We start from the raw sequence: 14006 nt of genomic DNA on the forward strand, positions 1-14006 counted from the left end.
GTCCCTTTCGCCTTAAATGAAAGGCAGAAGGTAATAAGTATTTTAAATATCAATAGTTTGACATTGAAGTATTGTTGGAGTCAATAAAATGTGGCGCTGGAAGAAACACAGCAGGTCAGGCAGCATCTGAGGAGCAAAAGAGTTGACGTTTCTGGCTTGACCTTTCATAAGGACTGTTTTAATAATCATGACACAATGCTGTATGCTGTTATAATCTTTTTATTACTATTTGTAACATCTAGAAAAAGAAGTCACTGCACTGTGTAGTGACAAAAAAAATTGCAATCATCTGCAATCACATAAACCAACATGAAAATACAATTACATAGCAAAAACTAGTAGTAAGTTCTTAAGATCATTAACAGCCAACAATATACTTGTCTGGCTTCCCTGGAATCTGAAACAATTTTCGTAAAATAAACGCATTACAATACAAAACGGATCAGTACCATTGGTTCACACTTTATGCTTAAAGGTACAGATGGAGCAAAGGGATAGAAAATGGAAACCATTTGTATTTGAAATGTTATCTGTAAACGAAAACAGAATCTCTACTGATACCTCATGAATCAAATCATGAACAGTCTGAAACATTCAGTTTATGGGTTACATAATATATCCAGCCTAATGTGTGACCGTATTGAAATAGCTCAAGACACTAGAAAAGAGATTTGCAAATCAGGCATTAACACACTGAATTCAAACTTAAATGTCCCCACCTACACACACAGTTGAGTTTCGGAGTGAATGGGATGAGAAATCAAAGTCACCTCTCACTGGATTAACAGAAAATACATATTTAAACAATGCATTACCAATCTTGGTAAATGAAATGGAGAATAAACTTGGCCAAGGTATACAAAAAGGAACCAATTTGTGTCACAACATCAGTAAATCAATTTGTATCAAAACTATACTGAAGTAGATTGGAGGGAGCTGGGGTCAAGAGGTTGTAACACAGATTAATCAGACAGTAAGGAATTGGATGTTAGGAGTGGCTCTACTGTACAGGTGGTGTAGAATAGTGACCTGTGCTCCTAATGCACAGCTCTCCAAACAACAGAATAATTCACTACAAGTGACAGTACCCTAGTACCTATCATGGAATAGATACAACTAGATCTGTAAACAGTTTAAATGTTGAATATTAAATTGTTGAGCAATTACATAATAGAACTTCTCTTTTGAAGCACACCTTATTTCAGATGTTGTAGTGTTGTGATCTTCCCTAGTGTTTATGATCTAGAGTGCTGCAATTGTAACATTCCTGACAGCCTCATAAACCAGCAACTGTAATTAGCAAAAATATTTCAGGCCCTACACAAATACAGGTCCTACCAATCCTGAAACAGGATGTTATGAATACTTTCCCCTGTTTTTTGATTATCTTATAAGTAAGTTCAGTCACAGTGCTACATTTGTTGTTTTCAATGGGGTTATAACTGTGATGTACCCCAGTGGCCCTTGTGCCAAGGAAAGGGAAAGACCATCAAGTCTCCTTGACCTGATCAATCTCCTGTGACTTCTGCTGGATTTGCAGATGAGTAGGCAGTAGGTGAGAACAGGATCAGGCAGTGATTGTCACTTGATGAGTTGCCATTTTAAAATATTTAAGTTTACGTAAAAGCTGCATTTCCTCATTGTAAACATTTCTCGTTTTCCTCTAACCAACTACCCTTGACTAATCCATATAATCTCCTTCTTTAATGGAATGTATTAACTGGACAAATATTTGTGCAAATCTGATGCTCTGCACTTTGAACCTTTTCCCTTGGCTGTTTTAATTGAGTTCTTGCTTCATATTTCACAGCATTGTTCTACGACAAACCGTTGAAGCTTCTTCTATCACAAGTACTTATTGAAACAAAATTTTCCAGAACTAGGCTGTGTCCATATTCTGGATAAGCCCAGACTGAATAGATTCAGAATTTTATGAATGACAGGCGCATTTGTTAAAACAAATGAGGAAAATTGTACACGGTATTCTTCATTTTATAACAAAATAAGACATTCAATGTAAATCATTTTAAATGGCAATCTTCATGTTGCTGTAAGCACCCAAGTGTTGGGTCACTATTAATGTGAGTTATGGAGTGTGTCCTAAAATGAGCAAAGGGAAAAATGCCTTCTCCAAGTCAAGGGGTGAAATTTTAGGAAGGAAAGGAATCCAGAATTTCCTGCTTCCATTAGACAATTCTGCACACCAATGAATCTGTACTCCCAGCTTTGCTGTGGCTTTCCACCATTGTATTGCTCCAAAAGTAGCTTTCACACAACTCCAGGACTTACACCATCATTAAACCCAACAGCAAGTGACCAAAGTCAACAGACTCCATTGCAGGAGAAAATACACAGTCCAAAATGAAAGCACCAATATTTATAATAAGTCTGTTATTTACTTCCATAAAAAAAAAAGAAAAAGCAGTCTTCCAAAATAGTTAATACCAGAGAAATAGTCCAATCACGAGATGTAGTATTTTGATTGTCAAATTTAAAGTATGCTAGATTCAAGTCATGAGTCACATTGGTTTAACAACAGAAGAATTGGGTATCTGTATAAACCATGCCTAGTACCATGTATGTGGAACAGTTTTCAATAGATTTTGGTTAAGATTTCTTGTCATCTTTAAATTCATTTTCGGTTAGACAACACATGGTCAACTTCTGAACTTGCAAAGAGAAGATACCTGGAAAAATATTATCAATCAAAAACTTTATTAGATATCAGAGTTTGGACTCCAAACTAAAAACATATTAAATGACTAAATACATAAAATTTGTGGGATGAAATTAGTCTCCACCAGGACCTTAAAATAGGCTCACAGTAAATCAGATGATTTTTCATTTGCTGAGATTTTAGATTCCATTGTTATGACTATGTAAGGCAGACTGAATCCATTCCCCATTTTTAACATAGTCTCAGTGAGCCACAAGAAAGATTTTTAATTTTTTTTAGCATGGGGCTACATCACCTTTCAATCAAAATGTAGTCACTTGGTCACAATTAAGGAACCAAATGCAAGTGAAAGAAACAGAAATTTTGTTACCAACTCTGCAAAAAAAAGGAAAACATAACAATCAAAACACAAGCCAAATTAGGTCTAAGTTTAAAAGAGGGAGAGGATCTAATTCAATATAAAGATGAAGAACATCTGCAGCCAAAGTGGGACTCAAGGCCTGGCGATGGCCTGGCCTGGCAGTGGAGCCAGATACTGGATTAGTGGTGCTGGAAGAGCACAGCAGTTCAGGCAGCATCCAACGAGCAGCGAAATCAACGTTTCGGGCAAAAGCCCTTCATCAGGAATAAAGGCAGTGAGCCTGAAGCGTGGAGAGATAAGCTAGAGGCGGGTGGGGGTGGGGAGAGAGTAGCATAGAGTACAATGGGTGAGTGGGGGAGGAGATGAAGGTGATAGGTCAAGGAGGAGAGGGTGGAGTGAATAGGTGGAAAAGAAGATAGGCAGGTCGGACAAGTCAAGGAGACAGTAACTGAGCTGCAAGTTTGAAACTAGGATGAGGTGGGGGAAGGGGAAATGAGGAAGCTGTTGAAGTCCACATTGATGCCCTGGGGTTGAAGTATTCCGAGGCGGAAGATGAGGCGTTCTTCCTCCAGGCGTCGGGTGGTGAGGGAGCGGCGGTGAAGGAGGCCCAGGACCTCCATGTCCTCAGCAGAGTGGGAGGGGGAGTTGAAATGTTGGGCCACGGGGCGGTTTGGTTGATTGGTGCGGGTGTCTCGGAGATGTTCCCTAAAGCGCTCTGCTAGGAGGCGCCCAGTCTCCCCAATGTAGAGGAGACCACATCGGGAGCAACGGATACAATAAATGATATTGGTGGATGTGCAGGTGAAACTTTGATGGATGTGGAAGGCTCCTTTCGGGCCTTGGATAGAGGTGAGGGAGGAGGTGTGGGCACAGGTTTTACAGTTCCTGCGGTGGCAGGGGAAAGTGCCAGAATGGGAGGGTGGGTCGTAGGGGGGTGTGGACCTGACCAGGTAGTCACGGAGGGAACGGTCTTTGCGGAAGGCGGAAAGGGGTGGGGAGGGAAATATATCCCTGGTGGTGGGGTCTTTTTGGAGGTGGCGGAAATGTCGGTGGATGATTTGGTTGATGCGAAGGTTTGTAGGGTGGAAGGTGAGCACCAGGGGCGTTCTGTCCTTGTTACGGTTGGAGAGGTGGGGTCTGAGGGTGGAGGTGCGGGATGTGGACGAGATGCATTGGAGGGCATCTTTAACCACGTGGGAAGGGAAATTGCGGTCTCTAAAGAAGGAGGCCATCTGGTGTGTCCTATGGTGGAACTTGTCCTCCTGGGAGCAGATACGGGATGGCATTTTTGCAAGAAATAGGGTGGGAAGAGGTGTAATCCAGGTAGCTATGGGAGTCAGTGGGTTTGTAAAAAATGTCAGTGTCAAGTCGGTCGTCACTAATGGAGATGGAGAGGTCCAGGAAGGGGAGCGAGGTGTCAGAGATAGTCCAGGTAAATTTAAGGTCAGGGTGGAATGTGTTGGTGAATTGCTGAATTGCTCAACCTCCTCACGGGAGCACGAGGTGGCGCCAATGCAGTCATCAATGTAGCGGAGGAAGAGATGGGGAGTGGTGCCGGTGTAATTACGGAAGATCAACTGTTCTACATAGCCAACAAAGAGACAGGCATAGCTGGGGCCCATACGTGTGCCCATGGCTACACCTTTGGTCTGGAGGAAGTGGGAGGATTCAAAGGAGAAATTGTTAAGGGTGAGGACCAGTTCGGCCAAACGAATGAGAGTGTCAGTGGAAGGGTACTGTTGGGGATGTCTGGAGAGGAAAAAACGGAGGGCTTGGAGGCCCTGGTCATGGCGAATGGAGGTGTAGAGGGATTGGATATCCATGGTGAAGATAAGGCGTTGGGGGCCAGGGAAACGGAAGTCTTGGAGAAGGTGGAGGGCGTGGGTGGTGTCTCGAACGTATGTGGGGAGTTCCTGGACTAGGGGGGATAGGACAGTGTCAAGGTAGGTAGAGATGAGTTCAGTGGGGCAGGAGCATGCTGAGACAATGGGTCGGCCAGGGTGGTCAGGCTTGTGGATCTTGGGAAGGAGGTAGAACCGGGCAGTGCGGGGTTCCCGGACTATGAGGTTGGAAGCTGTGGGTGGGAGATCTCCTGAGGTGATGAGGTTCTGTATGGTCTGGGAGATGATGGTTTGGTGATGGGGGGTGGGGTCATGGTCGAGGGAGCAGTAGGAAGAGGTGTCCTCAAGTTGGCGTTTGGCTTCAGCGATGTAGAGGTCAGTGCACCAGACTACCACTGCGCCCCCTTTATCCGCTGGCTTGATGGTGAGGTTGGGATTGGAGCAGAGGGATTGGAGGGCTGCGCGTTGTGAGGGTGAGAGGTTGGAGTGGGGGAGGGGGGACGACAGGTTGAGGCGGTTAATGTCCCGGCGGCAGTTGGAAATGAAGAGGTCGAGGGCAGGTAATAGGCCAGCGCGGGGTGTCCTGGTGGATGCAGTGTGTTGGAGGTGGGCGAAGGGGTCCTCAGAAGGTGGGCGGGAGTCCTGATTGTGAAAGTAAGCTCGGAGGCGGAGGCGATGGAAGAATTGTTCGATGTCACGTCGTGTATTAAATTCATTGATGCGTGGATGGAGGGGGATGAAGGTGAGTCCTTTGCTGAGGACTGATCGTTCGTCCTCAGTGAGGGGGAGGTCTGGAGGGATGGTGAAAACTCGGCAGGGCCAGGAGCTGGGATCTGGTGTAGGTGTGGAGCTGGGAGTGGGGTCGGAGCCAGTACCTGGAGTGGGTGTGATGGTGGGGGGAATGGGGGTGGAGGCATGAGCAGGGGTAATGTTGCCCTCGGGGTTCTGGGGTGTGGGTATAAGTGACAGGGGGGGTCTGTGGGGGCCGTGTCAGCAGAATGCAGGTGAGTGGCGCTGGTGGGGGTGGAAGTGGTGGTGATCATGGCAGTAGGGGTGGTGGAGGTCACTGAGCATGTGGCATCAGCGATGATGTGAGGGCCGGAAGTGGCTGTGGGAGTGGCCATGATGTGGGCGGAAGTGACATCATCACTCAGCGTGGGGGTGGTAGCTGTGTCAGCCGCATGGCTAATGGCGTTTCCGAGGCCAGGGAATCTTCTGGAATGTTTGAGGAGCGCTGGTTATGGAGGTGGGTGGATAAAAGTTTGTTGTACTTACAGTTTTTGATGTTTGAGATGGAATTGAAATACTGTTTGTTGAGAGAGACTCTTAGTTACAGGGAGAGTGCTGGGTGTTAGTGAAGTGGGCCCAGCAATGAAGAGATAGTGCCTAAAGTGGAGTGACTCCTACAATGGTGGGCCCAGTGCAGGCAGCAGCAAGGCACTGGAGGTGCCCCTTTATGTTAGGTGCCAGCATGGACTACGTCAGAAAGATTGGTAATCTGACCTTTTTACTTCTTTTTTTAAAAATTTATCCCTACGACCTACAATGCTGGACTACTTATTTCTTTAACTTTCTATTTTGTTTCGTTTCCTAAGAATTTGACCTTAAGTATCTGTACCGGAGTACCTAAAATGGTGCTGTAATGCAGTGACTGGAACCTTTTCACTGTACTCATTTGAGTATGTGACAATAAAGCTAATTTGATTCAATTCAAGAATATACAGTTTAAAAAGTTCTTGTAATGCTGTGCTCTTACAGTTGAAACGGAGATCATGACTGTCTTAGTTGATGTCCTGTATTGGCAATCATAGTGCAATTTGCAATATCCTTAAATTCTAAGTGGTAATATGTTTTCTCCAATTATCACCGGCAGTGGATTTTGAGATTATGAGAAGGACAAGAGACAAAAAAAATCTTCCAGTTCTTGCTATTACCAATCTTTTGTTTTAACTCTCTGTAGTTACTAAATATGGATTCATTTGTTTCTTTCAGAGTCTGGCTTCACTGTGTTTCAAAGATGGATAGTTTTGGGTGATCCTTCATGCCCAATACATGCAGCTTATTAGACAAGTGTAAACTAGAATAGATTATGTAATCTTTTTATGCCTCATACAGCTGACCAGTTTCAACATTCATAAAAAAAATGGTAATTCACTTCAGGCAATTCTTTGTTTAACATTGGTTTCCTGAACTTGCCTCAATTTCTGGTCAAGCGATTTCTGCAGCTGTTTGGTCCTTCTTAAAATCATTTTGGTATATAAATATTCCCAGTATTAACTCAGACAATCAAAGTTAAAAATTGATAGTCTACATTTTTTCCAATATTGTGACTTAGTATTGCCAAAATGTTTAATTTTAAGCTAAGTGAAAGGTGCAATGAAACTGGGAAATTACAATTCAAAAAGAGTTGAATCTTGTTTAATGAATCTCAGTGGAAATAAAAGACTGGGAGCTTTGAAAAATCGCTGAGTCTAATGTAAACCAACTTTTTCCATTCTAGATTTACTGAATAATGATATTAATGAAGAATGAAAATAACACTGGAATCATTTTCATTTAGGATTATTATTGCAAAAAATTAGCCACCCACTCACAATTTTAACATATGTGCATCAGGTTCATATTTACTAAGAAAAGAACATCAGTACAAGGGATGAGAGAAGGAGAGGGAGCGGGAAGGGGGGGGAGAGAGAGAGAGAAAGAGAGACAGAGAGAGATGGGGGAGAGGCAGAAGGAATCTGTGCTCCCTCAACAAACTTATTTTCAGTTTAATCACAATATCTGAGAAAAAGAATTCTGATTGGCTACATCATCGCCAAGCCTAATAGTGCATAGTTAGATGGGATTCGGGATATTGACACAATACATGAACAATTGATGGATAATATCTGACCCAATTCTATTGTCAGAGCTCAGGGAAAGATAATCAGGAGTGACAGCAAAATAACGGTAATATCTTAAACTGATTAAATAGCAACAATGAAGCTCAACAATAATGAAGCTCTTACTGCAGTAAGAAAAGCATCCTACTTGCTTCACAGAAGCATTATCAAATAACATTTAACTACATAATGAGACATTAGAGCAAGTAACCAAAAATTTGTTAGAAGTAGGTTTATGAAGCTTCATATAAAGCTATAAAGGGTGAGAGGTTCAGGGGGAGTTTCTGAACTTGGGCAAGATTGGGAAAGTCAAAATCTGATGTGCGTCAGGGACGAGAGTTGGAAGAGCAAAATTATGTCAGTGGATTGCAGGCATGTATTTGGGAAGGAATTTAAAAATAAAGAGGAAGATTTTAGAATTGAGGCATTGTTTGACCAGGAGCCAATACAGGTTGAAGTGCAGATGGGCGGATGGTTAAATGGGAAATTAAAAGAGAAAATGCTGGAGAAACCCAGCAGATCAGGCAGTATCCGTGGAAAGAGAAACAGAGTTAATGTTTTAAGTCTATATTGGACTTGAAACATTATCTCCTTTCTCTCTGTAGATGCTGCCAGACCTATTGAGTTACTCCTGCATTTCTTCTTTCTATTTTAAGTTTTCAGCATTCCCATTATTTTTCTTTTATTTGGATGGTTGAGTGGGATTTTGTACAAGTTAGAATAGGAGCAGCAAATGGACTTAAGTTGATGAAATATGCATGATGGGACACTGGTCAGGAGAATGTTAATATAGTCAAATCTAGGGGTAATAAAGATTTGGAACAAAATTAGATCTCTGCCCTCTGGAGTTCAGGTGAATAAGAGGTGACCTTTTTGAAAAGGTCCTGAAATAATTTGAGAGGCTAGATACCAAGTGGACTTTTCCCCTAGCTAGGGAGTCTAGAACTAGAGGTCACAGTCTTATCATAAGGACCATTCAGGGTTGGGATGGGAGTAAGTGTCTTCACCCAGACCATTATGAATCTTTAGGATTCTACACTCCAGAGAAGTATTCTTAAGAATATTCAAGACTGGAATTGATAGACCTTTGGACAGATACAGATAGTCGGTAATGGATCAATTACACAGTCTTACTTGAAGGCAGAACAGATTCAAAGGGCCTTCCAGTCCACTTCTGATCATATTGATGTTATGGAGACAGTTTCAGCAGATGAACTTGCCCATTTGGAAACTGAAGGGTTTATCTGTAGATTTTTCCTTCCTAAGTACAATTGGTAACTGTTCACTACCAAACATCTGACACACACAGACAAATGCACCATTTTTGAAAAGCTGTTATACGTAAAACACAGATCAACTGTGTCAGTGACCAGAGTAGTAACATACAGACCTCTGTTACTGTTACAAACGATTCACACTTTCGAACTGCACCACTGCACAAGCCATGTAACACAAGTTATGTATTTATTCATAACCACTTTGTCCCTGTAATGTGGCAGTGGATAAGGCATAATTGACACAAGTCTAACTACCAAAAAGCAGTAGATCCCTGTAGAACTTACGTAATAGTTTTTCAAGGCACTTGGGTCGTTTATCAACGGGGAGGTACACACAGAGGAAGTAAACTGGAGCTCCTGAGAGTGCAACTGCAATCCCAATTAGGGAATTAATGGTGTCACTGTAGAGGGGCATCAGCACGAGAAACAAGCTGCACAGGCAGTACACAATGGGAAAAAACAAGCTGAGCTGGAAAAAAATGGCAAGCAATAAAATTATAAACAATAGGTGGAGTTTTGTAGAGATGCACATTATATATTGCTATGATATTACATCTCTATCAAGCAATGCTAGCTTTTACAAAATAAAAATCAAATAATTTTGCTTGTACCACTCTTCACACCATCAAGTTGACAAGATCCTTCAATTAAATTACCAGTAAGTTGGAAAGTCTCTAATGTCGTTCCTCTATTTAACAAGAGGAGAGAGGTACAAATGAGTGAATTACAGACCAGTTATCCCAACAGCTGTTGTCAGGGTGTTACTGAAACTTGTAATTAGGGACAGGGTGACTGAAAATTCTGTAAATGTTTAACTGTTGAGACAGAGTCAGCATTAAATTGTAAAGGGTAGGTTATGCCTGGCAAACCTAATTGAATTTCTTGAAGAAATGACTTAAGTATTAGACAGGAGAACCCCTACAGATGGTATTTATATGGACTTCCAAACAGCCCTCAATAAAGTCGCTCTTAAGAGACAATGAGGTGAAGATGAGTTATAAAAGCCAATTTATTGACTTGGTTAGGATATTAACCAAACAGCAGGAGACATAATGAATAGGGATAATGAGCAGGTAATCGAATTCACAGGATGTATCTAGTGGTATTCCACAAGGATCATTACTGGGGATTCAACTATTCACTGAACTCATTACCAACTTGCAAGATAAAGCAAAAAAAAGGAAATGTTGGAGAAATTCAGCAGGTCTGGCGGCATTTCTGGACAGAAAAATAGTTAATGGTTTGAATTTAATGTGCAAAGTATTCTGGGTAATCCAAGATGGAGGATGGGGGAAATATTGTTACTGTAAGAGCTCCTCATTTTCTGAGGTATTTTCAGTATTGGAGCTGATTTCCTTGAATTCAAGGAACAGGAATTATGCTTTATAAGTTTATGCACTGTTCTGGAACGGGAAAATAAATCAAAACAATGGCACTTTAAAAAGGAGAAAGAGAGACAAAGGCAGTGACCATATGGAAATTGAATCAAACAGAGAAATAAATGTGTACAGCTGTCTGACCCAACAGTTAGCTGGACGGCTAACTGCCTTTGCTGTTTGATTTCAAGTATCGCTGGACACTGGCGTTCATCTAAGAAAAATTAATAAACAGTGAAATTCACAGTTGACCTTCGAGAAACCTGCATGGGGGAGCTCACAGCAAAGCAGCAGCTAACTGGCTAGTTCTTAAGTGTAACCTTACTGTTTTTAATTTGTAAATCAACAATAATGAGTAGAGTGTTTTTTTTAATTGTACATTTTCATTGAAGTGTCTTTTGATTAAACTTTAAAAATATAGGTACTAAACTAGCCTGAGTAGTATTTTGAGAGCAGTAAGACTGTGCTATTTTCTGGGTTTGCAGATTGTTAAGGTGCAAAGATGGCTTTCAGTAGAGTGATGCGCTCTTCTTGTCAGATGTGGGAGTTTAGGGAGAGTTTCCACATTACTGATGATTATGTCTGCAGGAAGTGAGTTTGGTTGCGAATCCTATCGGATTGCATGTATAGGTTGGAGCAGCAGTTAGAGGCAATGAGGAATTTACAGGAGCTACAGGTAGTTGCAGGGAGGGAGATAAACTGCAGGTAGATGGGTTACTTCCAGGAAAAGTAGGAGAGGAAGGCAGGCAGTGCAGGAGTCACCTGTGGCTATCCCTATCTCAAAAATGTAGGAAATGATGGACTTTCAGGGGAATGTAGCACTGACAGCCAGGTTTCTGGTATCGAGACTGGCTCTAAATGCAACGAGAGATACATTAGGTTCCAAATGATCAATTTTGATACAGGACTCTCCAGTTAAAGGTACAAAGAGACTATTCTGAGGCCAACAGCGACACATCAGAATGTATGTCGCTTCCCTGGTGCCAGGATTAAGGATATCTTGGAAAGAGTGCAGAATGTTCTCAAAGGGGAGTGAGACCAGCAGGAGGACGTTGGAACTAATGACATCCAAAGAGAAAAGGATGAGATTCTGAGAAGAGAAAATAGGAAGTTACACAAGAATTTGAAAAGTGGGTCCTCGAGAGTAGTAATATCTGGATTATTCTCAGTGCCACAAGCTAGTGAGGGTAGGAATAGGAGGATAGAGCAGATGAACGCATGGCTGAGGAGCTGGTGCAATGGAGAAGGATTCACATTTTTGGTTAATTGGAATCTCTTCTGGGGTAGAAGTTACTTGTATAAGAAGGATAGATTCAACTTGAAATACAAGGGGATGAATAAACTAGCAGGAAGATTTGCTAGAGCTGCTCAGGAGGACTTAAACTAGTAAGGGTGGGACCCAGGGAGATTGTGAGGAAAGAGATCAATTGGAGACTGGGACAGTTGGGAAAAGGGGCAAGTCAAACAGTCAGGGCAGGCAAGAAATTAGCAGAGAACAAGATGGGGCTCATAAATTAAACTGCATTTATATCAATGCAAGAGGCCTAACAGGGAAGGCAGATGAACTCAAAACATGGCTAGGAACATGGGACTGGGATATTACAGCAATCAGCTCAGGAATGGACAGGACTGGCAGCTTAATGTTCCAGGAAAGATAAAAAGTTGGGCAGAGGAGGGGGAGTGGTGTTTTTGATAAGGGATAACATTTTGGCAGTACTTAGGGAGGATATTCCTGGGAATATATCCAGGGAAGTTACCTGGGTGGAACTGAGAAATAAGAAAGGGATGGTCACCTTATTGGGATTGTACTGCAGACCCCCAAATAGTCAGCAGGAAATTGAGAAACAAATTTGTAATATCTCAGTTACCTGTAAGAATAATATGGTACTTATTGTAGGGGATTTCAACATTTCAAACAGACTGGGACTGCCACAGTGTCAAGGGCTTGGACAGAGAGAAATTTGTTAAGTGTGTACAAAAAAATTTTCTCGATCAGTATGTGGACATACCTACTAGAGAAGGTGCAAAACCTGACCTACTCTTGGAAAACAAGGCAGGGCAGGTGACTGAGGTGTCAGTGGGGGAGCACTTTGGGGCCAGCGACCATAATTCTATTGGTTTTAAAATTGTGATGTAAAAAGATAGACCAGATCTAACTGTTGAAGTTCTAAATTGGAGAAAGGCCAATTTTTACAGTATTAGGCAAGAACTTTCAAAAATTGATTGGAGGTAGATGGTTGCAGATAACAGGATGGCTGGAAAATGGGGAGCCGTCAGAAATGAGATAACCAGAGCCCAGAGACAATATTAGAGTGAAAGGCAAGGTTGGTAGGTGGAGGAAATGTTGGATGACTGGAGAAATTAAGGCTCTGGTGAAGAAAAAGAAGGAAGCATATATCAGATGTAGACAGCAGTGTATAGAGGCAGTAGGAGTATACTTAAGAGGAAAGTCAGGAGGGCAAATAGGGTTAAGGAGAATCCAAAGGGATTCTACAACTACATTAAGGACAAAAAGGAGAGAATAGTGTCCCTTCATGATCAGCAAGATCATCTATATGTGGAAACAAGGACTTGGGGAAAGATATTAAAAGTGTATTTTGCATCAGTGGTTACTGTGGAGAAGGATATGGAAGATACAGAATGAGGGGAAATAAATAGTGACACCTTGAAAAATGTTCATACTATGGGGAGGAAGTACTGGCTGTCTTAAAACACATCAAGGTGGATAAATTCCCAGGACCTGATCAGGTGTACCCTAGAACTCTGTGGGAAGCTAGGGATGTGATTGCTGGGCCCCTTGCTGAGATATTTGTCTCATCGATACCCACAGGTGAACTGAATAGAATCTCTACAGTGTGGAAACAGGCCATTAGGCCCAACAAGTCCACTTTCAAAGAGTAACCCACCCAGACCCATTCCCCTACCCTATTTACCTCAGACAGAGGTCATTTACCTTTGACTAATGCACCTAACTTACACATCACAATGAGCAATTTAGAATGGCCAATTCACCTGACCTGTGCATCTTTGGACCGTGGGAGGAAACTGGAGCACCGGAGAAAACCCATGCAGTCACGGGAAGAATGTGCAAACTCCACCCAGGTAGTTGCCAGAGGGTGGAATTGAACCCAGGTCCCTGACACTGTGAGGCAGCAGTGCTAACCACTGAGCCACCGTGCCAACCACTGTGCCACCGTGCCAACCCAAAGTGCCAGAAAATTGGAGGTTAGCTAATATAGTGCCACTATTTAAGAAATGTGGTCAGAAAAAGCTAGGGAACTACTGACCAGAGAGTATGACATTGGTGGTGGGCAAGTTGTTGGAGGGAATTTACCTGAGGGACAGGATTTACATGCATTTCGAGAGTCAAAGACTGCTTAGGGATAGTCGACATGGCTTTGTGCATGGGAAATCATGTTTTGAAGAAATAACCAAGAGGATTGATGAGGGCAGAGCGGTTTACGTGATCTATGTGGACTTCAGTAAGGCGTTTTACAAAGTTCCTAATGGTAAACTGGTTAGCACGGTTAGATCACATGGAATACAGGGAGAACTAGCCATTTGGATACAGAATTGGCTTGAAGGTAGAAGA

General features: G+C 42.3%; 1 protein-coding gene across 4 annotated transcripts in view; it reads right to left on the bottom strand.

Annotated features, from left to right (window-relative positions):
• Positions 1–209: 209 nt before the first annotated feature.
• Positions 210–14006, bottom strand: part of LOC140465033 (Y+L amino acid transporter 2) — a 127076-nt gene continuing 113279 nt past the window's right edge. For all 4 annotated transcript variants that reach the window (XM_072560845.1, XM_072560847.1, XM_072560844.1 and 1 more), the window contains 2 exons: positions 9324–9507; positions 210–2687 (listed from right to left, as the gene is read on the bottom strand). In XM_072560845.1, coding sequence (XP_072416946.1) covers positions 2608–2687; positions 9324–9507 — 264 coding nt within the window. In that variant the 3' untranslated portion in view covers positions 210–2607. The remainder of the gene's footprint in view (positions 2688–9323; positions 9508–14006) is intronic.

This window comes from Chiloscyllium punctatum, chromosome 41 (genome assembly GCF_047496795.1).
Source record: "Chiloscyllium punctatum isolate Juve2018m chromosome 41, sChiPun1.3, whole genome shotgun sequence".
Taxonomy (NCBI): domain Eukaryota; kingdom Metazoa; phylum Chordata; class Chondrichthyes; order Orectolobiformes; family Hemiscylliidae; genus Chiloscyllium; species Chiloscyllium punctatum.